Genomic DNA, 27,481 nt, shown 5'->3' with positions numbered 1-27,481 from the left:
GTTCCAGATGGGCAGTGCTGTCGCAGGTCCAAGGTAGGGCGAGCTGCAGTCAGTGGGAACCTGGCCCCTGTGAAGAAAGTCCTTCCGAGGGGAGCGTCCCAAGGGGTTGATGGCCGAGCCCGAACAGCCGTGTCATTCTTAAGGACCTTAAACAATAGAACTGCCTGTCCTCCCTTTTTGTCTCACAGGTTTAAATGTATAGGTGTCAAGGCCTTATTTGTTCTACTGCTGGTTTATAATCCATTAGGGAATGCTGCTTTGACTTTGGGTGCGTTGTAACAAGTGTCAAGTGCAGTGCAATAAACAGGTGTAAGGTGCAAAAACCACTTTTGGTAGGGGTAAAGCCACAGTAGGCAAAGGTTTCCCAAAACTTGCCCTTTGGGCTTGACAGTACCGGGAACTAGCCCACGCTGCCCTGTTCCCAGGCCTTTGCTGACATCCTTGATGTACACACAAGGAAGTGAGAATTCAGCCTCATTGCAGTGTGGAGGGAAGTCAGCGTTTGCCAAATGGAGACGGGAGGAATTTGGTAGGGAAGGAAACCTTTTGTTTTCAAGTGTTAAGAGGGTATGACAACAAGAGTAGACTCGGCCTCTGTATAAGTCCTTTGAGCTGTCTTTTAAGTCCAGCTGAAGCTATTTCTTACATTAGACATGTTTGAAAGACTTGTGTAAATGTCGATTTTTCTACATCAAATTATAAACACGAAGGCTTTTGAGTGTCTCAAGGAGCCTGTGACCAGTCACTTTATGAAGTGCATACTCTTAATTAATTTTACAAATTGCTCCTAATGCGTGTTTTCTAAAGTTACATTTTTGGTGTACTGACTTTTGTTAAAATGAAAAAAAATGAAACAAACCTCTACTTTGTAAGTGTTTATTGGATTTTCCTATTCAGTTGTACTCAAGCATTCAGTGAGCTCGTAATGTGTTCTCTTTGAATTGAAGGGTTATCTGAAAGAAGCCTTCTTAAGATTTCTTTTCATCTTCTGTATCTATTCTGAAATATCTAGCTCAGTTGTTCTTTGTCCTGCAGTTGGTAACAAAATTTGTAAAAGTCCTTATAAAAAAAACGTTTACGGTGTCATCGTTGGTTTGGAGAGTTGACTCTTAAGTCAACTGTTTCTGGGGCAGTCTCAGAATTTAGGCTTCATTCAGATTAGGAAATCACTCATGGTTTTATGTTTCAAAAACATAGCCAACTAAGTGTTATTCAAATGCTGATAATGAATTCTCTTTAGTATTCACATAACATTCTTCACTTCCTCTCCTTGTGCAGAACATTTCATTGTTCATTAGGACCTCACAATGGAGAGAGTTAGAAGAAAGTAAAAGAAGTGAAACACAGATTAGTGCTGCTTCAGATGATACCAAACAATCTGAAGACAGTGGCATTTGCGGGGAGGGTAAAATTGTTGGTTCAAGTTAGGTTTTTGGATTATTTATGGATTTTATTTATGTGCTTTTCTGCTAAATAGAATTGAGTTTATTTTTCCTAACCCTTTAGGAAAGAAACTTGAAGAACTTTAATGAAGGGGAAAAACCCCATACATAGCTCTTTGTCCTCAAATGAACAAGTATTAAACACTTTCCACGTTACAGTAGCTTGTGCAATTATTGCATTTGTAGTTATACTTAAAGGTCTTAGTATTGTAGTTTGAAATCTTTTAAAAGATTGTGGCATGTTGATGATTTTTGCAATCTCAGATGTCTACTTGTGGACCAGTTCTGTTGGGAAAACACAGATAGCATTCCTAGTCCGTGAATATTAGAGTATGTATACTGCATGGTGTTTTGTTATCTAAACTACTGTCTGCTGAATTAATACAACCAAAGCTAAACGTGGTGCCACCCTGGGCAGCTTTGTTCAGGGATCTGACTGTGGGTGAAGTGTTAAAAATGTGAGCCTGTGAAGCCATCCCAATTTTTTAAATGTATAGTTTAAAGTAGGTCGTTTTCTCTTTATTTTTAGAGTCTTTCATTCAAAACTTCAGCGTTCTCTACAGTCCCCTGAAAAGGCATCTTATTGGAAGTGACTCTGCCCAGTTCCCTTCTCAGCATTTAATCACTGAAGTGACAACTGATACCTTTTGGGACATTGTCCTTCAAAAGCAGGTATGGAATCACGAGAGGGGCAAAAATCAAGCCATCTATCCCTATTAAAATTATTTCCAACGCTGTAAACTTTGGGGTGAGCAGTAGGTTTTGCTGTATGCAAGATTAACCACGTCTTATTGCAGAACATGTGTGAGTTACATGTGGTTTTCTAATTGCAAAATGTCCTTAAGGAAGCACATAACTGGAAAATTCTAAAGATTACATTTTCACTAAATTGTGCCTGAGCAACGTTTATCGAATGCCTGCTGGGTTCTGAGCACAATGAGGACAGGAGCCTGTTTCCTAGGCACCAGTAACAGCCCTCTCCCCTTCCCACAGGATGTTTTGCTGCTTTATTACGCACAGTGGTGCGGCTTCTGTCCATCCCTCAATCACGTCTTTATCCAACTAGCTCGCCTGCTGCCACCGGACACAGTCACTGTGGCGAGGTAAGGAGACCTGCTGTGCAGCACCTCGGGCTGTGTGCCTGTCTTGACTCTTCCTTACAGCTGGCCATGTGGTTTGTAAGGCCCTGCCCGTTTTTCATTAACCTTGCATGGGTAAGACTTGTTTGAATTTAATTGTCAGCTTAAAGACATGAGCAAAACCTCACTGAAACAAAAGTTTGCCAGATGAATTCTGAGTGTTCCTTCCATGATGTTGAATGTGGTTAGCCCTGATTGAATTCATGGGAGGGTGAGTGCTGCTCTGTGGGAGCAGTGCTGCCCTGGTTGCTAGGACAGCCCCTGAGTGGCCAGTTTCCTGGACTACCACAGGAAGGGTACCCATGGGGTTGCATAGCACTGGGGCCTCAGCCCAGGGAAAGGGGGCCAGTCGCTGAGGTGCTGCCAACCAGCCCTGGGACCTGGAGCCGATCTCTCCACCAGGCCTGATTTTTATCCTCATTCCTAAAATTAAAAGATTGGTTGATATCCACATATTCTAGTTTTATGATTCTGTGGATACTGTATGTGAGCTCTGTAGTAAAAGGTTTAGATCGTTGTTTTGTAAAATCAAAGCCCAAAGAGTTTTTGGGTGAGGTAGTCAGCGGTTTGGGGGAAATTCTTACATATAAGCTGTATCTTCTCTCCGCCCCCCCCCCAAAAAAAACCCTTCTGGTAGATTAGAATTAAAATATAAAAGATCAAATCATAGGAAAAAATAGAAGATAGAATATTAGATTTGCTACCTAGTTCCTTTGACAGATGGAAATTTTCCAAAATGAAGCAGTTAAGAAAATAATGAAAGAAAAATGAACAGATTCCACTAGAAAAATGTACAGTGAAAAAATAAGGAAAACACTAAAAAAAGGATAATAGCTATATTTTACAATAAAGATATTTCACCTGTTATATACACTGTAAGGGATGATTAAAGCCAAATTTGAGGAGTTACAATGCTGAGAGATTTTTATATATAAATATTATCTGACTTAATCCCCAGAGCATTGAGCAGGCACAAATATCATACTCTTTTACTGAGGAGGAGACTGAGGCACAGAAAATTAGATAATTTGTCCAGAGTCCCACCTGTAAGTGGGGGGCCAAGGTTCAGAATCAGGTGTTCATACTCCAGACCCTGAGAAACTGAAATGGTTTAAGACACTACTGAGAGGAAGATGTGGTCTGTCCCTACAGTGGGATACTATTCAGCCTTAAAAGGAAGGGAATTCTGACACGCGCTACAGCAGGGATGAACCTGGAGGGCATTAATGCTCAGTGAAATACGGCACCAGAACGAATTATGATGGTCTCACTTGTGTGAGGCACCTGGAGTAGTCAGATGCATAGAGGAAGAAAGTAGAAGGGTGGTTGCCATGGGCTGAGAGGAGGGCGGCGGGGTGTACTTAATGGGTACAGAGTTTTGTCTCGCAAGATGAAAGTGTTCTGGAGATGGATGGTGGTGGTTGCACAGCAACGTGAGTGTACTTAATGCCATTGAACTGTACTCTTAGAAATGGTTAAGCTCGCAAGTTTTATGTTGCATATATTTTACAATAATTAAAAAAAAGGGGGGGAGGACAGCTGAGAGTGATTCCAGTCTGAAGAAAGGGCATGAACAGGTTTTTCCTGTAAGAGAAGAGAGTAAATAAAGAAGTAGGGAAATTATAATCTAATAAATGTAAATTAAAACAATAACAAAGTACCATTTATACTTTTTAAATTAACAACTGCTTTTAAGTGACAGAATCTTGTTTTGATAAAATAAGAGAAATTGGAACAGTCAGGTAGAGCTAATAGAATAAGTAAATTGGCGTAATCCTTTTGGGAAGCATTTTAGCAACACTGTGAGAAATCAGAAAAACGATTATACATTTTTGACCCTGTTAATTTCACTTTAGGGAATTAAGGAGCTAGTACCATTATTTATATCCAACAACAGAAGAATGCTTGAGTAAATTATGGTTAGGCATTTGATGGGATTTTTACCCATTCATTAGAACAATGCTTTGCATACAATTACTTGAAAAGAATAGAGGATGAGATATATGATTACTGCTCTTAACAATATGTAGCCATTCACACCAAACCTAAATGAGAGTCCTAGAAAGAAGGTCCTGATTAGCCGATGGAATTCCAAGTGGATGTTTAACAAATTTTTTTTTTTTATTGGGGTGACAATTGCTAGTAAAATTACATAGATTTCAGGTGTACAATTCTGTATTACATCATCTATAAATCCCATTGTGTGTTCACCACCCAGAGTCAGTTCTTCTTCCATCACCATATATTTGACCCCATTTACCCTCGTCTCCCACCCCCCACCCCCCTTACCCTCTGGTAACCACTAAACTATTGTCTGTGTCTATGAGTTTTTGTTTCTCATTTGTTGTTTTTGGTTTATATACCACATATCAGTGAAATCATATGGTTCTCTGCTTTTTCTGTCTGACTTATTTCACTTAGCATTATACTCTCAAGATCCATCCATGTCGTCACAAATGTTCCTATATCATCTTTTCTTACCGCCGAATAGTATTCCATTGTGTATATATACCACAACTTCTTTATCCATTCATCTATCGAAGGGCATTTTGGTTGTTTCCATGTCTTGGCCACCGTAAACAAAGCTGCAATGAGCATTGGAGCACACGTGTCTTTATGTATAAATGTTTTCAGATTTTTTGAGTAAATACCCAGGAGAGGGATTGCTGGGTCATATGGTAATTCTATTCGTAATTTTTTGAGGAACCTCCACACTGCCTTCCATAACGGCTGCACCAATCTGCATTCCCACCAACAGTGTATGAGGGTTCCTTTTTCTCCACAGCCTCTCCAACACTTGTTACTATTTGTCTTGTTGATGACAGCCATTCTGACTGGGGTGAGCTGATATCTCATTGTGGTTTTTATTTGCATTTCTCTGATGATTAGTGATGTTGAGCATTTTTTCATATGTCTATTTGCCATTTGTATGTCCTCTTTGGAGAAATGTCTCTTCAGGTCCTCTGACCATTTTTCAATTGGGTTGTTTGTTTTTTTGTTGTTGAGTTGCATGAGTTCATTGTATATTTTGGATGTTAGTCCCTTATCGGAGGCACTGTTTGCAAAAATCTTCTCCCATTCAGTTGGTTGCCTCTTTATTTTGTCGATGGTTTCTTTTGCTGTGCAGAAGTTTTTAAGTTTCATATAGTCCCATTCGTTTGTTTTAGCTTTTCCTTCCTTGCCTTTGGAGTCAAATTCATAAAATGCTCTTTGAACCCAAGGTCCATAAGTTTAGTACCTACGTTTTCTTCTATGCAGTTTATTGTTCAGGTCTTATGCTTAAGTCTTTGATCCATTTTGAATTAATTTTGGTACATGGTGACAGATAGCAGTCCAGTTTCATTCTTTTGCATGTGGCTATCCAATTCTCCCAGCACCATTTATTGAAGAGGCTGTCTTTTCTCCATTGTATGTTTCTTGCTTCTTTGTCAAAAATTATCTGTCCATATTTATTTATGTGGTTTTATTTCTGGGTTCTCAGTTCTATTCCATTGGTCTATGTGTCTGTTTTTCTGCCAATACCATGCTGTTTTGATTATTGTAGCCCTGTAGTACAAGCTAAAGTCAGGGAGTGTGATACTTCCAGTATTGTTCTTTTTTCTTAAGATTGCTTTGACTATTCGGGGTCTTTTGTAGTTGCAAACAAATCTGATGATTTTTTGTTCTATTTCTTTAAAAAATGCCATTGGGATTTTTATGGGGATTGCATTAAATCTGCATATTGCTTTGGGTAATACGGACTTTTTAACTATGTTGATTCTTCCAATCCATGAGCACGGAATGTCTTTCCATTTCTTTGTGTCTTCTTCAATTTCTTTTAAAAATGTCTTATAGTTTTCAGCATATAGGTCTTCCACATCCTTGGTTAAGTTATCCTTCCACATCCTTGGTTAAGGAATAGGAATACCTATTCCTAGGTATTTTATTCTTTTTGCTGCAGTTGCCAAAGGAATTGTTTTTTTGTATTTCTTTTTCTGAGATTTCATTGTTAGTATATAGGAATACAGTGGACTTTTGTACGTTGATTTTGTAGCCGGCAACTTTACTGTATTCGTTGATGGTTTTAATAGCTCTTTGATGTAGTCTTTAGGGTTTTCTATATATAGCATCATGTCTGCAAAGAGTGACAATTTAACTTCTTCATTCCCAATTTGGATGCCTTTTATTTCTTTCTCTTGCCTGATTGCTCTGGTAAGGACTTCCAACACTATGTTGAAAAGCAGAGGTGATAGGGGACAGCCCTGTTGTGTTCCTGAACGTAGAGCAAAGGGCTTCAGTTTTTCACCGTTAATTATGAGATTAGCTGACGGCTTGTCATATATGGCCTTTATTATGTTAAGGTATTTTCCTTCTTTACCTATTTTATTAAGTGTTTTAGTCATAAACGGATGTTGTATCTTGTCAAATGCTTTTTCTCCATCAATTGATATAATCATATGATTTTTGTCCTTTATTTTGTTTATGTGATGTATCACATTGATGGATTTGCGGATGTTGAACCATCCTTGTGCCTCAGGGATGAACCCCACTTGGTCGTGATGAATAATCTTTTTAATGCATTGTTGTATTCTATTGGCTAGAATTTTGTTTAGGATTTTTGCATCTGTATTCATCAGAGATTTTAGTCTGTAGTTTTCTTTTTTTATGTTGTCCTTACCAGGTTTTGGTATCAGGGTAATGTTGGCCTCATAAAATGAGTTAGGGAGTACTGTCTCTTCTTCAATTTTTTGGAAGAGTTTGAGCAGGATTGGTATTAGATTCTCTTTGAAGGTAGAATTCACTAGTGAAGCCATCTGGTCCCGGACTTTGGCTTTTGGGAAGGTTTTGGATGACTGATTCAATTTCGTTACTGGTGATCGGTCTGTTTAGATTTTCCAGTTCTTCATGGTTCAGCCTAGGAATGCTATATGTTTCTAAGAACGTGTCCATTTCTTCTAGGTTATTGAATTTGGTGGCATATAGTCCTTCATAGTATTCTTGGATGATCCTTTGTATTTCTGTGGTGTCCGTGATAACTTCCCCTTTTTCATTTCTGATTTTGTTAATTAGTGTCTTCTCTCTTTTTATCTTAGTGAGTCTAGCCAAGGGTTTGTCAATTTTGTTAATCTTTTCAAAGAACCAGCTCTTTGTCACATGAATTTTTTTTGTTGTCTTTTTGTTCTCTATTTCATTTAGTTCTGCTATGATCTTTGTTATTTCCTTTCTTCTGCTGACATTGGGTTTCATTTGTTCTTCTTTTTCTAGTTCTTTAAGGTGTAACATGAGGTTATTTATTTGGGATTTTTCTTGTTTCTTGAGATAGGCCTGTAATGATATAAATTTTCCTCTTAAAACTGCTTTCGCTGCATCCCAAAAATTTTGGTAGGATGTATTTTCATTGTCATTTGTTTCTATGTATCTTTTGATCTCTCCTCTAATTTCTTCTTTGACCCGGTCATTCTTTAAAAGTATGTTGTTTAATCTCCATGTATTTGTGTTTTTTCCAGTTGATATCCAATTTCAAAGCCTTGTGAGCAGAGAATATGCTTGGTATGATTTCAATCTTCTTAAATTTGCTGAGGCTGATTTTATGTACCAAGATATAGTCTATCCTTGAGAATGTTCCATGTACACTAGAAAAAAAATGTATAATCTGATTTTTTAGGATGAAGTGCTCATATGTCAATTATGTCCATTTCATCCAATGTATCATTTAGGGCTGTTATTTCGTTATTTATTTTCTGTTTGGATGATCTATCCATAGCTGTCAATGATGTATTTAAGTCCCCTAGTATAATTGTGTTTTGGTTGGTTTCTCCCTTTAGTTCTGTTAGTAGTTGCTGGGTATATTTCGGTGCTCCCTGATTGGGGGCATAAATATTGATGACTGTTATGTCTTCTTGTATAGTCCCCTTTACCATTATGAAATGTCCATCTTTCTCTCTTGTTATCTTTTTCACCCTGAAGTCTGTTTCATCTGGTATCAGTATGGATACACCTGATTTTCTCTGGACACCATTTGCTTGGAGTGTCAATTTCCACCCTTTCACTTTGAGTCTATGCTTGTCCTTGTAGCTGAGATATGTCTCTTGGAGACAACATATGGTTGGGTTTAGTTTTTTGATCCAATCTGCTACTCTGTGCCTTTTTATTGGTGAGTTCAGTCCATTTACATTTAGGGTGATTATTGATATGTGAGGATTTCTTCTCATTCTGTCTTTAGTTTTCTGGTAAGGCTGTGTCTCCATTGTTTCTTTGCCTTTTTGTTATGTCTGTTATTTCTGTGTAGTGGTATTCTATGATGTTTCCCTCTGTTTCTTCTTTTATTACAGTATGTATTTCAGTTCTGGGTTTTTTTTGAGTGGTTACCCTTAAGTTTATGTAAAATAAAGTTTGATATTTAGAGTATTCCATTTTCTTCAGCACACTTACTTTCTCCATTCCCATATTCCAGTTCAGGCCTTTACTCTCCCCCTTTTTATGTTTTGGTTGCACAAATCGTCCCTGTTGATGGTGGTCGAATAGCCTCCTTTAGTATTTCTTGTAGTGCAGGTCGTGTATTAGAAAATTCCCTCAGCTTCTGTGTGTCTGGAAAGGTCTTTATTCCTCCTTCATATCTAAAGGATATCTTTGCTGGATATATTATTCTTGGCTCATAATCTCTCTCTTTCAATAGTTTGAATATTTGGTTCCACTCCCTCCTGGCTTGTAGAGTTTCTGCTGAAAAATCTGATGATAATCTAATGGGCTTTCCTTTGTAGGTTACAGTCTTCTTTTCCCTGGCTGCCTGGAGGATTCTTTCTTTGTCGTTGATTTTAGACAGCTTCAATACAATGTGCCTTGGAGAAGGCCTGTTGGGATTGAGGTAATTAGGTGTTCTATTTGCTTCTTGGATTATTCGAGGATCCAGTTCTGTCCACAAGTTTGGGAAGTTCTCATTAACAATTTGTTTGAATATACTCTCTGTTCCCTTCTCTCTTTCTTCTCCTTCTGGTATGCCCATTATTCTCATATTGCTCTTTCTGATGGAGTCAGAAAGTTCTTGTAGAGTTCTTTCATTTCTTTTAAGTCTCAAGTCTCTTTCTTCTTCCATCCATGTAATTTCCAGGTTTCTATCTTCGATGTCACTGATTCTTTCTTCCATCTGGTCAGCTCTACTACCTAAGCTGGCTATTTCATTCTTAATTTCTTCTATTGAGTTCTTAATCTCCAGAAATTCTATTTGGTTCTTTTTTAAAATTTCAGTTTCTTTCGTAAAATGCTCATGTTGTTCTTTGATTGAGTTTCTGAGTTCATTAAACTGCCTTTCTGTGTTTTCTTGCATCTCGTTGAGTTTTTTCAGAACTGCAATCTTGAATTCTCTGTCATTTAAGTCACATATTTCCATATTTTTAATTTCCTTTTCTGGAGTCTTTTCACTTTCTTTCTGAGCTGTCTTGTTGCCTTGGTTATTCATGGCAATTACGGATTTATTATTTCTCTTCCTAGACATCTACAGGAGTGGCTTCTGCAACAGGTTGATAGGAAGAGGTCTTTCTTTTGTTTTCCAGTACATGTTGGTAGAGTGTTTTATTTTCTCTCTGACTGCAGCCTTTTTTTCTCTCTCACACAGTAGTGCTATGTTTTCTCTGCACTATTCCAGCTTCTCACACAGTGGGGGGATTCCCTGGGAGACGGGCTTCTCCTCTGTTAATAGTTCGCTTGGGTCGCAGGGCGCAGTGTCCGTGTGGGTATGCGGAGAGCTTTTGAAGTTCCAAAGCTCTTCCTGCACCAGATTCAAAGCCCGTGTGTTTCTGCAGTTCTGTTTACTCCTGCAGGGATCCGTCCAAATAGGTGGGGACAGGGGCAGGGTGAGTTGTGAGAGGGCCCAGAGCAATGGCAGCGACCACCACCACTGCTGGTCCTGCTTCCACAGCTCCCTCCCATTTGCCGGAACTAGTTGGGCTGCGAATCTGTGTCTGGGGACCACAGTTCTCAGAGCTGCAAATATTCTGTTCCTTTGATCTGGCACTGCTACTGTTCCGCTTCTAGCACCAGGCAGGTGGGGGCGGGGTGAGATCTGGGAGGGTGAGGAGGGGGCGGATAGTCTCAGTGCCTAAGGCTTCCGTTCTCTGCAGCAGTGAGGGCTTAAACCACTGTTTTCAGCCTTCTTCCCTCAGTCTTTTCTCCGAGGTCTCTGCTGTGAACGTTGGGTTCAGCCGTGTTATGTCCCCTCAGCCCTATGGGCCATAAGCAGAGTCCTAGCAGTTCGAGTTCTTTCCTCTCTCGCAGCTGCAGTAGTTCCGGGATGCAGCGAGCTTGGAGCACTGTGCTAGGTCTGCGTCCTGCGCCCACGCAGCTCCGTCTCCACACTTCTTCCTTCTCTCCTCCCCCGCTCGCGATTCGCCCACCTTTAGGTGAATTCAGTAGTGGTCCTCGTCTTGCCTGTTTGCTGTGCAGGGAGTCCTTTGTGGAGTTATAGTTGTTTGATTAGTTGTAAATTCTAGGGGAGATTTACAGAGGCTCACCTCACGCCGCCATTTTGATCCATCCTCGCCACAAATGTTTTTCTTTTTAATTTTACAGTTTGGTCTTTTTTGAAGTAAAAATCAGGAGAAAAAAGCATTTGATTATAGAATAAAATGTTTCAACACCACTTGTTTGAAAACTGGAACTCTAATGTTTTAGGTAGGCAGGAGTGCCGTTTAGTTAGTAAAGCTGTTGAAAACCATTATGATTTGGTTGTCGTTTTTTTTTTTTAAATGAATTTCATCCTTTTGGACAAATGCATGGCACTGGTCTCCTCCCCACACCCCCCATACTTTCTGAAAACTACAGTCAAGTTAATGAGTCAAAACATGTCCATCATTTGTGTGCACTATTTGTGAATAGAGCTGAGCGGCCCTCTGCTGGTTCCCTCCTAATAGAACGTTGTTTTAGCTTAGTCTGAGAAGCCCCTGGGGATAGGGAGACTTGCTGCATGCCCAGCTCAGTGCCAGCTGTAGGAGGAGCTGGCACCTAATTTAATCATACTGAAACACAGTTAAGTTGGATGGGTAATTTAGTCCAGATATCGTTTTCTGTACTAGAAAATTAATTTTAAATCTGCTTTAAAAATACAGTTTTTTTGGCCTCCATCCAGATTTACAAAATATAAAATATAGTATTTCTTTCCCAGTTTTCCTACATCATCAGAGAGGCTTGATGTATTTTGTGTAATGATTTGTGTTTTCCAGAGCTAATTCAAGGATTAAAGTACTTGCTCAGCTTCTCTCATCAGGTAGACTACTCCTGAGGTGTCACCGAAGCATTTTGGGGGAAGTTCATTTTACTTTCAAGACATTTCATTTCCACTCAGTAAGTTACGTGGAAAGACATCTTCCCTGGAAGTATCTGTGCTTCGTGCATGGGCTGTGCCAACTGAGAGCTGGTAGTGCTGTCACCGAGAAGGGCCACAGAAAAGGCTCCAGGTTCTTCAGTTATTGGAGAAGGTTCTCACAGATTAGAGTTTCTTGGCTGGTCTCTTACTTTTACTGTTCTTTCCCTTTTCTAGGATTGATGTATCTCAGAATGATCTTCCTTGGGAATTCATGGTGGACCGTCTTCCTACTGTCTTATTTTTTCCCTGCAACAGGTAATGCTGAATCTTCAGTATTTGGGCAGATGGGATTCTTTCGCTGAAAATAAAATGGGTTTAGGATACTTCAGAGAAGTAAAATGTAAATCATTAGTTATTACTAAACTATTTTCAATAAAATGTATTGTTCAAAAAAATGTGCCATGAGGGACGAAAGGTAAAAGGGCATTCGTGTCACAGTGTCAGCCGTGGTGTTTTTTGGTAAGAAGTTTACCCCTCCCACAGTGTGTGTTTTACACGAGCGTGGATGTGGCCAGCAGAATTCGTTCACTTTCTTGGCCTTTTGAGTGTCCAGTGGATGCCCAGATGGACAGCAGAGGGCCCCACATTCCTGAGGGGCAGAGCGGTAGGCATCTGCTGAGCCTTACGGGGTGTTGGGCCCCGCCTGCCTGAGCTTTCACGGGCGTCGTTTCTCATTGAGCCCTGCCCACAACCACCTCGTCCCTCTTGTGCAAGGAGGAAATGGGGGTCAGGAGCCTTTTCCCCAGGTGCGCAAGCTTCTGTGTGTGGCTGCCACAGGGTTGTCACCTGGGTCTGTTCACATTTGTCTGAGTGGTGCTCCGGGTTCAGTGATTACTGCAGCTGCCACGCAAGCCCAGCGAGGAGGGGTGGGATGTTAGCAAAGGGGACCGACGTGGCAGTTAGTGAATGTGGGTGCGGATGTTTTGGTAGAAAGGGAAATTAACCCTTGGCCTTTTAAAGCCTGATAAGCCAGATATTCTCTCCCTTTTTACAGATTCCCTTTTGTTTTTTAAAAGGATGTGTCCTCGGGGACCCAGTCACATGGCTTTGACAATGTCTTCACCGGGAAAAACATTTGCCGGATTATTTTAGTGAGGTCCCTAACTCACATATGTGACGTGCACTGTTTAAATTTCCTGTACTCACTTTTACCGTTTATTACAGCCACTGCCATACTTTTCGTGTTTCTCTAGAAGAGTGTTTCCTTCATCTATATTGAATCATTTCCTTGTTTTTTCCTCTTTATCTCAAAGAATTTTTGCTGGAATACTTCCTATGGTAACAGGGTCTTGTCAAATCACGCACTAAAAACAGAGCGTGACTCACCCTGTGCTGCTGATTGTGTAGTGACGAGCCTTTTTTCTTTCTAAAAAGCATGTAAAGAGCCACACAGTCACGGAATTGTGGGCAATAACACTAGCAATTTCATCTGTGTGAGACAGAAGTTGGGCTGAAATTTAATGAAACATAATTTTGGAATTCTAAACACACTTTGGAAACTTATCGAAGTCATAATACCTAGCAGTGGCCTTTGCCTGAAGAAGTTCTCAGCAACTCGAATCCGGGAATACGTATTGAGAGACAGAGACACACAGACTTGGTGGCTGGGAGTTTTGTGTTTGGGGCTTAAGTCTGGGTTGAAGTTCCTTTCATTACAAAGCTGCCTGATTAGTCAGCATGGAGCTGAGCTCGTTCCCCAGGCTGCGTTTGGGTCACTGCAGCCCCTTACTATTTTCCTTGCCTTGAAAAGTCAAGAAGGTAAATATAGAACATGAAAGGACTGTTCAGTTCTATTTTAATGGTAAGAGCTTGGAAAACCAAAGCCTTACTGCTTCGGAGTGGAATTTTTCTTATTTCCTAAAAATAAATGGTAATCAGAAGTGAAGTTCCTCATTAGCTGGTCCAAAGTGAGAGTTCAGTTTACTCAGAAGTAAATGAGCAAAGGATATGAGCTGACAGCTCACAAAAGAGGAAATGAAAAAGACCGATTGTTAACATGTATAAAAACTTTTTCATAGTGCATGTTTGTGTTATTTTTAGTGAAAAGAATATAAAAGTGTGTATGTGTTCTGATAAAATACAAATAAATGTATGCATGCACTGGATTAAAATGTGTGCAGAACGGAAGGTGTCAAGATGTTGACGATGATTCTTTTGGAGGAGTGAGGATGACGGGATCTGGAGGTGCCTCTTGTATGCTTTTTACATCCTTTGCAAATTGTCTTTGGTGAGCACATCTTATATTCATGAAAGGGAAACCACATGAAAGAGCTTGTCCTCTGCTACAGCGTGGGACCTCAGCTGCCTCCTGCTCCTGGTAGTGCCAGCCTTCCTGTGCAGGGGTGTCCTAGAGCCACTCTTTCTTCCAGCACTCTCTGTGACATTTCAAAATATAGGTGCTTTGTCCGAGCCCTGGGCTAGGGGGTTTCACTGTAATGTGTCCCCTAACGAAGGATCTCACCTCTTCGCAGAAACAGCCCCCCCGCCCTCAGTATTATAGCCCCTTCTCTGGAGAAGATACCTCACACCCCATTTGTCATTTTTATATTTGGCGTTTTTACATGCTAGAGGTGAATAAACGTGAACTTAAGAGAGGAGAGCCAGACAGACCGTGGGACTGCACTTTCAAAGTGATTACTTTTTTGGAAGCCATTTGTTGACACTTGGTGTCCTTGCTGCTTCTAAAAAGTTTGGAAGCCTTTTAGCACACCCATGGGGTAGATTCTTGGAGATTGCTCTAGGAACGCTAAAATGGCATGCTTAACAAATGTCGTTTTCTGTCCTGCAACTGTCTCCAGATACACATACAGGTGTCTCAACGACAACTCTTTCCCAGGGCTAATTTGTGTTTGCTCTGTGCCCTAGGAGACCAGGTTTGTGCTGCAGAATTTAGCGGCAGCTCAGCTCTGCCTGTCGCTTCTTGCCCGCGCTGTCTTGACGGGCCAGGATGATTTTAGTTGTTGATCAAATCGCTGGGCGGCCCCACTTGAAGAAAGCTTAAGAAAACTGTGCTTTAAAGGAAGGCGTGGTTATATACTTACCCCCCAAATGTTTGAATTTATTCCATTTACCTGAAAGTTTCCATAAACGTATAAAATGGGGCATATCTGATTTTAATTTCCCTGTGATTTTTATTTCATAGACAAAGGACTACCCATTAATAGAACACCTTTTGTCATTTCTTAAGTATGTGGTCAGTGGCTTTATGTGTGGAAAGGGCATAAAAACTTTTTTTTTCTTTTTTTTAAGATTTTATTGGGGAAGGGGAACAGGACTTTATTGGGGAACAGTGTGTACTTCCAGGAATTTTTTTTCCAAGTCAAGTTGTTGTCCTTTCAGTCTTAGTTGTGGAGGGCGCAGCTCAGCTCCAGGTGCCGTTGCTAGTTGCAGGGGGCGCAGCCCACCATCCCTTGTGGGAGTCGAACTGGCAACCTTGTGGTTGAGAGGACGTGCTCCAACCAACTGGGCCATCAGGGAGGCAGCTCAGCTCAAGGTGCCGTGTTCAATCTTAGTTGCAGGAGGCGCTGCTCACCATCCCTTGGACTCGAGGAATTGAACCGGCAACCTTGTGGTTGAGAGCCCACTGGCCCATGTGGGAATCGAACCGGCAGCCTTCAGAGTTAGGAGCATGGAGCTCTAACCGCCTGAGCCACCGGGCCGGCCCTGGGCATGCAAACTTTTAGTGAGTGGTTTCTGGCTGTTTTTTTCAGAAACCATGTCATTTTTTTTTTTAAGCTGACATTCACTGAGCATCCGGGTATCTCATATAATCCTTAACAGCAGTCCTGTGAGGGAGAGGATGCTCTTGTTACCCCTTTACAGACGAGGCAGTGCAGGGACACAGAAGTCACTTGTCCAGGAGCTCCTGACGCGAGCAGTAGCCCTGTGAGCTCGCCCCACCCAGGCAGCCTCCGGAGGCCCTGCTTTTAACCTCCGTTAATACTTGAAGGCGATGGTAACAGTTGTCTGCCCACCTCATGCATAAAGCTGCTCGTTTTGATGTATTGTAGTCGGCTTATGTATGCACAGGGAAATGTAGAAATTTTGGTTGTCAGACAATTAAATGACAAATTCTAAAAATGAATGTTCTACATCAGGACTTGCAGTGAAGCTTTGGGGCAAACACGCTTCATCTGTCACCCTTCTTCCTTATCCTGTGCTCTTGAGGCCAGGCAGTCTCAATTCCTCAGAGTCCCTGGGTCGGTCTCTCTGTCAGGGGTCAAGGCTCCAGTAACACCTCCCATCATGGCAATTAAAAATGTCTCCAGATATTGCCAAATGTCCCCTGGGCGGTACAGTCACCCCACAGTTAAGAACTCCTGCTTTGGGTAATGTGGAATAAATGGTTTCTGAAGAAGCCAGGTTGTTTCAGGTTTTTTCTATTTCACCAAGCACTGTTGATGGCCACAAGTGACGTGGGTGACAGCCCATCTCCAGGACGCCCTTCCTGACACACCAGTCAGCTCCCAGAGCACACCGAGGCTGCTCTGCCCATGCTCCCAGCACCCTGCATCACTGGTTTAGGTTCGGGCTTGGAAGCTCTTGTCTTTCTTGGAAGGTTGTGAATAGAAACTGAGCTCTTTGTCCTCAGGAACAGATACAGGTTTGAGATAAGCCACCTTAATTACAGAACGAGCTTGCGGGACATCCTCCGCTTTACAGAACATTTTCTGCCCGGATAACATTTTCCTTGCTGACTTCAGTAAGGAAAAATCTTTGGAATGACTTGTAGGAAATAAACCGCCTGACTTTTGGTAGCAGTCAGGTTTTGGACTAAACATGTTGGTATTACTCTCATCTTTGACTCCTTTCCCTTTCTCTCCAGAAAGGACCTAAGTGTGAAATACCCCGAAGACCTTCCCATCACCCTTCCAAATCTGCTGAGGTTCATTTTGCATCACTCAGACCCTGCTTCTGTCCCCCAGAACTTGGCTAACCCTCCTACCAAAGAGTGTCTTCAGAGCGAGGCAGTCTTACAGCAGGGGCACATCTCCCATTTGGAGAGAGAGATCCAGAAGCTGAGGGCGGAAATCAGCACCCTTCAGCGAGCGCAGGTGCAGGTGGAAGCCCGGCTCTCCAGTGCGCGCAGGGACGAGCACCGGCTGCTGCGGCAGCAGCAGACCCTGGAGCAGCAGCACCGCCTGCTCCAGCTGCACAGCGAGCAGCTGCAGGCCCTGTATGAGCAGAAGACCCAGGAGCTGGAACAGGTGGCCCACAAGCTCCAGGAGCTGGCCGATGCCTCGGAAAACCTGCTCACCGAGAATGCATGGCTCAAGGTCCTCTTGGCAACCATGGAGCGGAAGCTAGAGGGCAAGCTCGGAGCTGAAAACCTCACTCCCCGGGAGGAGGTGCCCTCTGACCACCCCGAGCCCTCAGGGGCCCCCCAGTTACCTGGCAGCGCCCCTCCGCCTGCCAATGTCAGCTCCCCGCTGGTGTCCGAAAGGAGAAGTGAGAACAGAACAGACTAACTTTTAGACTGATGTGAAGAAATCAGAGGTGAAAACTGTACATTGGGAATATATTTATGCAAATTTTATTGAAATTTATTGTAAATAAAGATTTTCTCAGTGGTCTAGAAAATCAATTTGAATGTCATTCAACTTTTATTGAACAGGGATGACATCCCTCCCACTTATTGCACAAACTTGGTAGCTTTGAGACAGAAACAGTAGCACAGTCCAATTGAAGATTTGTCTGAAAAATTAGTCCATGTGTTAGTGGCTCAGTGTCACAGTTCCCTCCCCGTTCTCCGACTGTTGCTTCTGTGATGACATGCAGGATGAAAGGTCCATTTCTTGACTGACTGGTCAAAAAACTTGAACGCAACAGTGGGCTATTCAGAAAGAATTCAGTGAGAGGTCATAACTTACTAAGCCAGTTGAGTGTGTGGCTCTGGTGTCTATGCTAAAAAAAAAAGTAGCTATTGATAAATAAGAACAGTGAGAGCTATTATGTAGTTGATCACCAGTTCTCCAGGCACTTGCACTTTCCTCAGACGCCCCCATGAGTGCCCCACTGTGCCTGCGACCCTCACCCGGCACTGCCACCACGCTGATGGGATGCATTCAAGCTGCAGAGATGTTGTCTCTGGCAGCTTGGGAGTGAGAGAGAGAACTTCCAGGAGTGAAACTAAGGAGAAAGTGATTTTTCAATTCAAACCCAAAACTTCACTGGCATGGTAAAAACCTCAGGGCAAGTCTGACGGTCAAGGGATGGTCATTTTCAAGGTCAGGCTCTGGAAAGTAGAGGTAGAAAGCTTGGAAGTTCTGGAATGCGAGGGGAATGGATCAAACACCCCCACACCTTCCACATTTTTCTTGCGCACCCTTCATTACAAAGCAAACCTCCCTGATCTTCAGGTTGGCACCTTTGGAGCTTCTGTCCCTGCTTCCTGGCCTGCCGGGCCTCTGCTGGTCTCCAGTCCAACTCTTACACTTGGCCATGCCCAGTTAGGGGCAAAGACATTTCCTCTTGTCTTCAGTTCAAATTTCTTAACTAGCTACCCCTCCCTGCCAAGCCATTACTTCATGTTTGACCCCCAATGTAGGCATATGCTGCTACAATAAATGTTCCCTAAGCTCCCTTGTTGGTGTTCTAGAAAATAGATTAGTTCAACATGCTTTTTAGAGGAGACTTGAATGAGGCCATAGGAGCCGCTTTCATCCTGACCAGGAGGCCAGGGCTCTGATGGGGTTGGGGGTGGAGGTGCTGGCACAGCTGAGGGCCCCCTGGGAGCTCCCTGTCCATTGTGCTGGGAGGCCACTCAAGTCCGAGGTGAAGCCAGGGCTGGCCTCCAGCTCACTACCGAGGGTGCTGATACAAGTCCGTTTAATCATAATAGTTTCGAATGTGCTTACAGTGGTGGGATTAAAAATCTAAGCGAGTTCACTGAAGTATACACAAGGGACACCTTGGAGATGCAGGCTGGGGGCGCTGGCCCCACCAAGAGCCTCCAACTCATGTTTTTGAAAACCAAGTCCTGAACCTCAAATATTCTCCCCCCACCCCAGGTACCCACTAAGCACATGCCATCAGGGAGCTTCTGTGTGCACATGCACACAAGAAATAACCTGCCTTCCACCACACTCAGTACTCTTACGGTGGGTCAGGGGACTCTCCTAGGTGACCCAGTGAAGAAAGTGAAATCTAGTACCCAGCAGGTGGATGGTAATGAAAAGGAAGCTAATTTGTGAAAAGGGAAGGTGTGGGGGGAACTTCAATGTCCCCAACCCCTCCCCTCCAGTGCAGAATATATTAAATACAACAAACAAAACCCACAATTTTCCCTTAACTGGGCCAGTTGGGTTTCAGATAAAGGTAGCCTGCTAAGTAATGCTGGGTGGGTTGGGGACGGGGAGTGCTCAGCATGCTCAAGACCAAAGGGACAAGAAACTGCTCTGCCACTAGGACGCCTGGCAGCCCTCGGGACGCGTGCCCTGACTCGTCCTTCACTGGCTCCCACGCAGCTGCAGTAGCTTCCTTGCAATAACTCCACTATCAACAGGAACTGGTATTTAAAGACCAAACCTACCTAGAGAAAGAGGGGGGCGTGGTTCTTCTATCCATTGTTAACCAAGCAGAAATCACCAAAGCACCCCAACAGGTCAGCCCCGAAACTTAAAACTGACATGTCACATCCTCTACATACACACACGTATATATTAGAGGCCCCTGCCAAGTGCCACTTGGGCCTTACATGTCTAAGACCCCCCCACAGCCTGGGCTCAGCTCATCATCAGTACGCTCAGTCCCATGTGCGCTATCTGATATTTTTAAAAATCAGCAAAAAAGGCTTAAGCACGTGCTTCTGGGGCCTATTTACAGTTCACAGGTTTGTGAGTTCACGCATTACAGTAGTAGCTCCATTAAAAACAGGCTCAGCTAAACATTCAAGTAACAAAAGCGCTATGGGGCTGTGAGCCCCCGCAAGGTCAGGCCTGCCCACTGCCTGCAATGGGCAGCCCCACCAGGAGACTGAGGGAATGCCCAGGGCCACCGACTCCTGGCTCGGGACAGCCGGGACCCTGGGAGTCAGTGCATGCGATGACGAATCCCGGCGAGGCCATGCCAGCAAGTGTCAACCCCTCCTCTGAAACGGCAGCATGTCTGTGGTTCCCCTGCCCACGCCTCTCGGCTGGCTGTACACAGGCCCAGGAGCCTCTGCACCCGTTCAGCCGTGCACTTCCGGGCCGTTGGGGGTCAGCTTAGCCTTCCTCTCCACGCACGGTCCCTTGGCCGAGTACTGCACCAGCAGGAAGGGCTCCTTGGTCTCGCCATCCCCCACGATGCTCTCCTCGTCCTCCGACTGGCTGATGCGCTGCAGCCGCAGGTAGCACCAGCAGCCCAGGATCAAGGCCCCCAGGGCAGCGATGGCAATGAGGATGACGATGACGGTGACCACACCGGTGGTGGGGCTGTGGTCCATGATGGACATGGTCAGTGCTGGGCGGCTTCCGTGGCAGGAAGCTCCAGGGGAGGCCGGCTCAGCAAGGCTGGGACTCAGCCTGGACACGAGAGCCCTGAAAGACAAAGTGACATTAGGCTACACTGGGGACTCGGCAGCGCACCGTGACGCGCACAAGCTCTGGCTGGCTCTTCCAGTCTCTATTTTTAATCAGTTCTAAAGCCTGACCGTCCCATCCCTGTCCCGGTGAAAACACAGGGTGGCTTTCGCTGTTTCTTTGCTCGTGTGTAACTAGCCTTCCCCTACTCACCGAGCCTGCCTCCACGCACCACCTTCAGTGCTTCTGCTACCAGACAGGCAGCCATAGAGCCTGAGATGCCGGGGACAGGGGCACCCGTGGCCTGTGACCCCACTGCAGCAGAGGCTCAAAAGAGGGTCTGTTTAAGGTGAATGTTCTGGAAGCCCAGCACCGCTCGGACTGAAAGGAGCCAGTGCCTCATGATGGCCAGAGATGAGGGATTCAACAGCAGGAAGTGACATCAGCTCCTCTCACAAAGAGGCAATGTATGCAACTCAACCAAGTCTTCCGGAACGCCTGTGAGAGGGTGCAGCAGACGACAGCCTTTGCCCACAGGGGAACTGCAGCTGCCTAGGAAGAGCCCTGGTTCACCACAGCATCTGCGAGGAAGGCAAGGCAGCAGAGTCCCAGAAGATGGAGGCACTCGGGACAGACTGCCCCGGCCCTCCCGGAGCGCAGCATCTGGTGCAGGAGCCAGACCGCAAATGGGTCAGTACACCAAACGCCTGTCACTACAAATGCGGGAATGCCATGCCAGGAACTTAGGGGACCAGGTGCCGCGATGCTGAACTGGGTGGGGTAGGAGGCACTTAGGGAGGCGATGCTGACGCTAAGATGTACAGGAAGAGCCAGCCCTGGGGAACAGCATCTACGAAGACTCTGCAGGCAGGGGCAAGGAGCTGAGGGCACCGCTGGCTGGAGCTGGTTTGAGTGGGGGTGGGGAGGGGGTGTACATGCTGAACCACCACTTCCTAGCCTCCTAACCTCAGACGACTCCCTCAGCCTTGCTGAGCCTCAGAATTTGCCTGTCAATGAGGCTGGTGGGGGGCAAAGGGGAGCACAGCTTTGGGGAGCACAGAAGATACAAAAACCCCAGGCTCTCACTGAAGCCAATGACAGCAGGCTGGCTGAGGTGGGAGGGTCTGAAGCTAGAGGCTCCCCTGGTCCTGAGACACTGCACTGTGTCTCCGGCCTCACTGTGCAGAGCGCAACAGGAACACGCAGGTGGTTATGAGGGCGTGGAAAAGCCCACGACACCTTCGACACAAGTTCAGCGCTCAGTAAGCGTGAGCTGTCTGAATTCGCTGTTTTGAGAAGACTCACATCAAGGCAGGTAGACGGCCTTGGAAGGAGCAAGTTTTCACTCCCAACAGGATGGAACCTGCCGTCCTTGAGCAGTAACAGCCTTAATTAGCAAGGATTCTCATCCACAGCAGGAAGTCTCCCCCTCACCCCAGGCCAGTATTATCTGAAGGTCAATGCCCCAGAGTCTGTCCAGGCATCAGGCCTTGGGAAAACTCTGCAGACCCCCGAGATCCACCTGCCACTATGTCCATGTTTACAGAGGGTCCCGGGCAGGAGGGGGATCACATCGCTGGAGCCCCCTTCTTACCAATTCCAGGGTCAAGCAGCAGCCCTCACTCAGCGGGCTCCCTGGTATGCCATGCGGGCCCACTGCAGCCAGTGCCCCTCACCCAGCGGAAAGGCCCAGAGTGAGTCCTTACAGTGACCTACAAGACTGCAGCCCAGGCTGGTCCCTCTTTCCCTTGTTCAGTGGTTCTCAGCTCAGGGCAACTGTGCCCCCTAGGAGACATTTGGCAATGTCTGGAGACATTTTTGGTTGTCACACTAGTGGTGGGGGTGCTACCAAATCGACAAGATGCAGCTCAAGAGCCCACAGTGTATGGGATAGCACCTCCCATCCCCAACCAAGATCAGTGGTGTGGGGCTGAGAAACCCCGACCTTGTAACTCCAGCCCAGGCAGGAAGCCTCCGGGACTTGCAGTCCGGTCTCTGTGCAGACTACACTCGCTCGCTCCCTCCAGGGCACCAGCCTCAGTCTGCAGCCCTGCTTCTGGAGCACAGCCATCTGGTTAGCACCTACCGCCTCCATCAGACTGTGTGCTCCATCAGCGGCCCTGCACACCTCTGTGCCCCCAGGTGCACAGGTCATCCTGGCTTCTCTCCTGCCACCATCAGGGCTGCTATCCGCTCCCTCAACCCTGCTCAGCTTGTCCTCTCAGGTGACCCCTGACCCCCCAAGAGCCTGCCAGCTGCAGCTGGGTGAACCTGTGCCAACCTCCATTTTCTCTACCTGCTACGGAAACCACCCACCTGCCTCATCCCTCCCCCCGCACCTCCACTCGAACTCTTGTGTCCAGCGCCTGCTGGGGTGCCTGTCCTCCATGGACAGGAAGTCAAGTCACTATTAATTCGGAAGAAGAAGTATATGTGTGTTTGGGGAATGCGGGTGGTTTGGGAGCAGGAAGTAGGAAACCAAACAATGGCAGCAAGACCTGTGAAGGGTGACCCTAGGAGTCCCCGGACAAATGAGGAAACTGAGGCAGTGGCAGCCCCTGCTCAAAGGGACTAAGAGGCCTGGTGACCTCAAAACCCTGTCTGCTGCCCCCGCCCCAGGCCAGGAATAGGCACAGCCAGTCTGGGCCTCTCACCCCTGAGCACAGAGCCAAGTGCCCAGGCCACAGTCACGTCTCGCCTGGGGTCCCCGGCCCTCCCCTGAGTGCATTTGTTTGTTCCTTCATTCACTCAGCAAGTATTTCCTGAGAACCGATCTTTAAGAAAATCTGATCACGTCATCGCCTGCTCCGAATCCTATCCAGCATCAGAATCTAAACTCCTTGCCTTCCTGGAGCTTCTGCACACCCGCCACCCACCCTCCCACCCAAGGCCTCTGGACTTTCTGTTCCTTCTGCCTTGGATACTCTTCCCTGACTGTCCCACATCTGGCTCCTTCCTATTTGGGGGGACTTTCCCAGACCACCCTGGCTTCAGATGCCCCTCCATCCCACACCTGAAATCACCTCATACTACTTCAATCTATTTGCTGGCACACTCTGCTACCCGAAATCCTCGTGGGTCAGGGAATGCATTTCCCTGACTGCTGTCTCCTCCTTCCCGCAGTGGACTCTGAGCCAGAAGGAGGAGGGCACGGACCGTCTTGCCCACTGTGGGATCCCCAGTCCTAGTATCCTATTAGCAGGTGCTAATAAATGTCTGCTGAGTGCACCACGCCTGGGGACGCAATGATGAGTTATAGGAGACACTGCTGTCATGGGAATTGTGGTGGGCGGGCCCCACCCCTGAGCCAGCTCCCTCACTCCAAAGCCACACCTGGGACCCTGTGCACGGGTCCCCATGCCTGTCCCAACAGAGTCAAGGAAGCCAGCAGCCTGCGGAGCTTCAGGACAGGCTGTAGCCTGAGTGCGGGGGTGGGAGCAACATGTGCAGGTGGGTCCCGGGCAGACCTGAGCCCACAGAAGGGCAGCTGTCACCTCAAGTGCTGAGCTTTGGGCAGGGGAGGAGACCTCTGAGAAGCAGAGCCCAGAGGACCCCTGAAGCATGGGGCAGCCAGCCGGTTCTCCCTGCACCCCTTTGGCCTGGGCTGGACCCCAGCCTGCTAGCTTCGCCTCTCCCGGGGCCTCCCCTATTCTCCACCCCGTGCCCCTCTGAGTCAGGTGTCTCCTGCAAGTCAGCTGACCCCTCACCGTAATTCAGGAAAGCCCCTAGGTGGGACAGGAATGGCCACAACTTGGGTGGAGTAGATGCTCAGGTCGGGACCTGGGAAACCTGAGCCCCTCAGAACAATCATCAGAGGAGTTAACATTTATTCCATACAATCATTTAATCCTCCCAACAACCCTGCAGCTACTACTACTCACCGTTTTCCCCATTTTACAGATGAGGAAACTGAGGCACAGAGCATTTGGACTGCCCAAGAGTGGATAGCTAGAAAGCAGGACCCCAGAAGTAAGGCCCAGCAGAGCACAGGGAGGGATCTTCCAAGTGCAGAGGACCAAGGCCAGCCTGGGGATCAGAGCACAGCTAGGGGCCTGCAGTCTGTGGGCACTCTGGGGGTTGGAGATGGACCAAACTCTGCCCTGCCCCCCCACCTCTGTAGCATCTCCTTGCCAGCTCCCTCAGTCAGGACAAAGGCTGGCATTGGAAGCCCAAGGCCATTTGGATCCCCCGAAACATACAGGGCCAATCCGTCACCCAGCCTCCACTCTCCTGCCTCATGGGTCCTCGGTCCCCGCCTTCCTCAGCCAGGATCTCATCCACTGCTCCTGGAAAAACAAGCTGTAAAGCCCAGCCTCATCAGTCTGCAGAGGCCACTCCGAGCTCCCTACCCATTGCCCCCTCTGCTTACCAGTGGGTTCAAAAAGACAGCCCCCGCCTCAGCCACCAGCGGGGCTGAGGGCAGGCATCTCTTATTATCCTGCTATCCCACAGAGGCCCACAGCTTAGGTCTTCCCCAATGCAAGGGGGTGGGGGGTTTGTTATACCTGCTTCTTCAAGGGACCCCAAAACGAAGCCTTAACCCCACTCTACAGGTCACTGCCCATACTCCGGGCCCAGTGGGGCCACAGCCAGTAGCAGAGTAGATTCAAGTCCCCTCCTTTGCCCCACCACCCCAACTCCACTTGCTAGTGTGAGCTGTTTTGACCCCGCTAAGCAAGCCAAACCTCATGGTCTGTTTCTCAGTGTGCAAAATGGGAACGAGGCCCTGACCTCAGCCACCAGGCTGTGGGGAGGATGCAAGTGCCAAGAAATGTGAACATGGAAGGGCCACTGTGCTACTGGTTAGCATGACATCAGGCACCACGCTTTCCTGGATGCCACAGAGAGGACAGTGAGCCCTTCAGATCCTTTTTCCCCAAGGACCTGGCTCCAGGAGGGTAGAGAGTCTGGTCCAGGCCCAATGTCACAAATAGTCCCTTCCTCAGGGACATGATGCAGCCTTCTTACTTCTGGGCATATCACGAGTGTCACCCAGCCCAGCTGGACACCAGCTCGCTGCCCCTGCCCTGCAGCCTCCACCTTCTGGGGCTGCCCTGCTTACAGGAGGCCACCCCACTCCCAGGGCTTCCAGCACTGCCCCCAGGGGTTAAGCCATGGCTTCTCCCTCAATAAAGTTATCTGCTGTGCCAACAAACCAGGCTCTTTCTCTTCAGTGGACCCCAGTTCACAAACCAGAAACATTTCCTGCCCAGTTTCTGATTAGGAACACAGGATGATAGGGAGGCCGGGGCACTGCTGGGCACAGCCAGGGTGCAGGTGGAACGTCTCCTGTGTGCCAGGCCCCAGCGGGCCCTGGGACCCAAGGACGCATCACACGAGGCCCCTGCCCTCCAAAAGCCAGGACCAAGAACAGCTGGGGTGCCCATGGGAGACTAACAATTACAGGGCTGTGCCCTGCTCTGCGGACCTATCATCTCATCCTCTGCCCCCACCCATTACACCCCGTCCTCCTGAAGAGGAAACTCTCACCAGAACCCCCTAGGTTCCCCTGTGCAGAAGAGGAAGCTGGCTCAGGCAGAGCCGGGGGACTGCCCCAAGGTCAGACCCTGTCTCCCGCGGCCCCCCCCCCCCCTCTGGTGATTCTGACAGGCTTCCCCAGGGTCAGCCCACTTGGCCAAACAAGTTTGGTAATAATAGTAGACGCCTGACAAAAGTTGGCATAGTCACTCAGTGACTATGTGTCACTGAGCTGAACACTTCAAACATCATCTCCTTTCAGTCTCCAAACAACCCTCGAGTCGAGTTATTACTACTATCCCCACTTCGCAGATAAAGACTCTGGGGGTCAGAAAAGTTAAGTCAATTGCCCAAGGTCACACAGCTCAAAAGTAGCTGTGCAGAAATTCAAATCCAGCCAGCCTGCATCCAGAATCCCGGATTTCAACCCGGATGCTAGTGTGATAATTCTTGACACCCACCTCCTCACTCCCGTGTCTAAAGGGTCAAGGGACAGGTTCATTCCAGTCTGCCTGCCCCCCTCACCCCAGGGCAGGCTGGGTGACTGGGCAGGAGGGGTGACGGGCCTGAAGAGGGACACAGGGATGACAGGCATCCAAGCAGCTCTCGTGTGCTGAGCGCGGGCGACGTGCAGGCTAGACGCCAGGCGCGCTCCACGCACCCTCTCATTTAACCCTGCCAAGCGACGCTGTCGTCCCCCTATTCTACCAAGGAGCTATGCTAGGCTGGAGAGAGGAAGGGGCTTAGCCCAGGGGGTGACAGCTGGAGGGGGAACGACAGCTGGAGAGACAACTCCAGTCTGCCTGACTGGGGTGGGGGAGACGGGGGACCACGAGACCCAGTCATGCCCACGCCGCGCAGTCACCGCCGACGGAACCCGGCACCAAATGCTGCGGCCCGTCCTTGGTTTCCCCACCTGCCAAATGCGCGCCAGACGTCGCCAGACCCCATCCCTACCCCCCCGGAGCCCTCCTGACTACCCTGAGGACTGCCAGGACACCCGCCTCCACCGTTGTTTTTAAAAACCGAGAAGTGTCCGGAGGAGCCCGGCGGTCGGCCCAGGACGCGGAACTGCAGGCGACGGTGGGGTGCAAGTAAGGGGGGGAGACACCCGCTTCCCACAAAGCGGCCGCCGCCCCCCGCCGTCTCCTTTGTCCGGATCTCGCCGACGCGCAGCGGACAAAGAACCCCCGCCCGCGGGCGTGGCCCCCCGGAACAGACCCTCCCCGCCCGGGCTGCCCCTCCCCCGCGTGGGGACCCCCCTTCCCCCCACCCGCCGCCGAGCCGCCCCGCACGCGTCCCCACCCTATCCTGGGCTGTCCCTTCCCCTCCTGCAAGCCCCCGCCCCAACCAAGCACCGAGCCCGCCCGGCCCCGCTCACCATGGCGCCGCCCGCAGCCCGGCGGGATCGCCCAGCAGCAGCCCCACGGGCCCGGTCCGCCCGCCCTCCAGCCGGGTCCGGCTGCCGCGCACAGTCGGGACGCAAGACCACCGCTCTGCGGCGGGAGGGGCATATCCAGCTCCTCCCCGGACGGGGGCGGGACCCGCCTGGCTCGTCCAATAGGAGCTCGCGCTGGGACGGCA

The 27,481-nt window shown here is 47.4% G+C and overlaps 2 protein-coding genes across 3 annotated transcripts in view; one reads left to right on the top strand and one right to left on the bottom strand.

Moving 5' to 3' along the window:
• Nucleotides 1-17,502, top strand: part of TXNDC11 (thioredoxin domain containing 11) — a 63,667-nt gene extending 46,165 nt beyond the window's left edge. For both annotated transcript variants that reach the window (XM_033100989.1, XM_033100990.1), the window contains 4 exons: nt 1,972-2,114; nt 2,436-2,545; nt 12,093-12,173; nt 16,744-17,502. In XM_033100989.1, the coding sequence (XP_032956880.1) occupies nt 1,972-2,114; nt 2,436-2,545; nt 12,093-12,173; nt 16,744-17,386 (977 nt within the window). In that variant the 3' untranslated portion in view covers nt 17,387-17,502. The remainder of the gene's footprint in view (nt 1-1,971; nt 2,115-2,435; nt 2,546-12,092; nt 12,174-16,743) is intronic.
• Nucleotides 17,429-27,412, bottom strand: SNN (stannin). The gene is made up of 2 exons (XM_033100991.1): nt 27,279-27,412; nt 17,429-20,437 (listed from the first exon to the last, which is right to left on the bottom strand). The coding sequence occupies exon 2, from the start codon at nt 20,350-20,352 to the stop codon at nt 20,089-20,091; it is 264 nt and encodes an 87-aa protein (XP_032956882.1). The 5' UTR covers nt 20,353-20,437; nt 27,279-27,412; the 3' UTR covers nt 17,429-20,088.
• Between the last annotated feature and the right edge of the window lie 69 nt (nt 27,413-27,481).

Source organism: Rhinolophus ferrumequinum (assembly GCF_004115265.2).
Source record: "Rhinolophus ferrumequinum isolate MPI-CBG mRhiFer1 chromosome 15 unlocalized genomic scaffold, mRhiFer1_v1.p scaffold_54_arrow_ctg1_1, whole genome shotgun sequence".
NCBI lineage: Eukaryota > Metazoa > Chordata > Mammalia > Chiroptera > Rhinolophidae > Rhinolophus > Rhinolophus ferrumequinum.
The sequence above is the reverse complement of the archived record's forward strand: the minus strand, read 5'-3'. Positions and strand labels throughout refer to the sequence as shown.

Bases quoted from the DNA above. Each gene is read 5' to 3' on its own strand.
- SNN (XM_033100991.1), bottom strand. From the start codon at position 20,352: ATGTCCATCATGGACCACAGCCCCACCACCGGTGTGGTCACCGTCATC.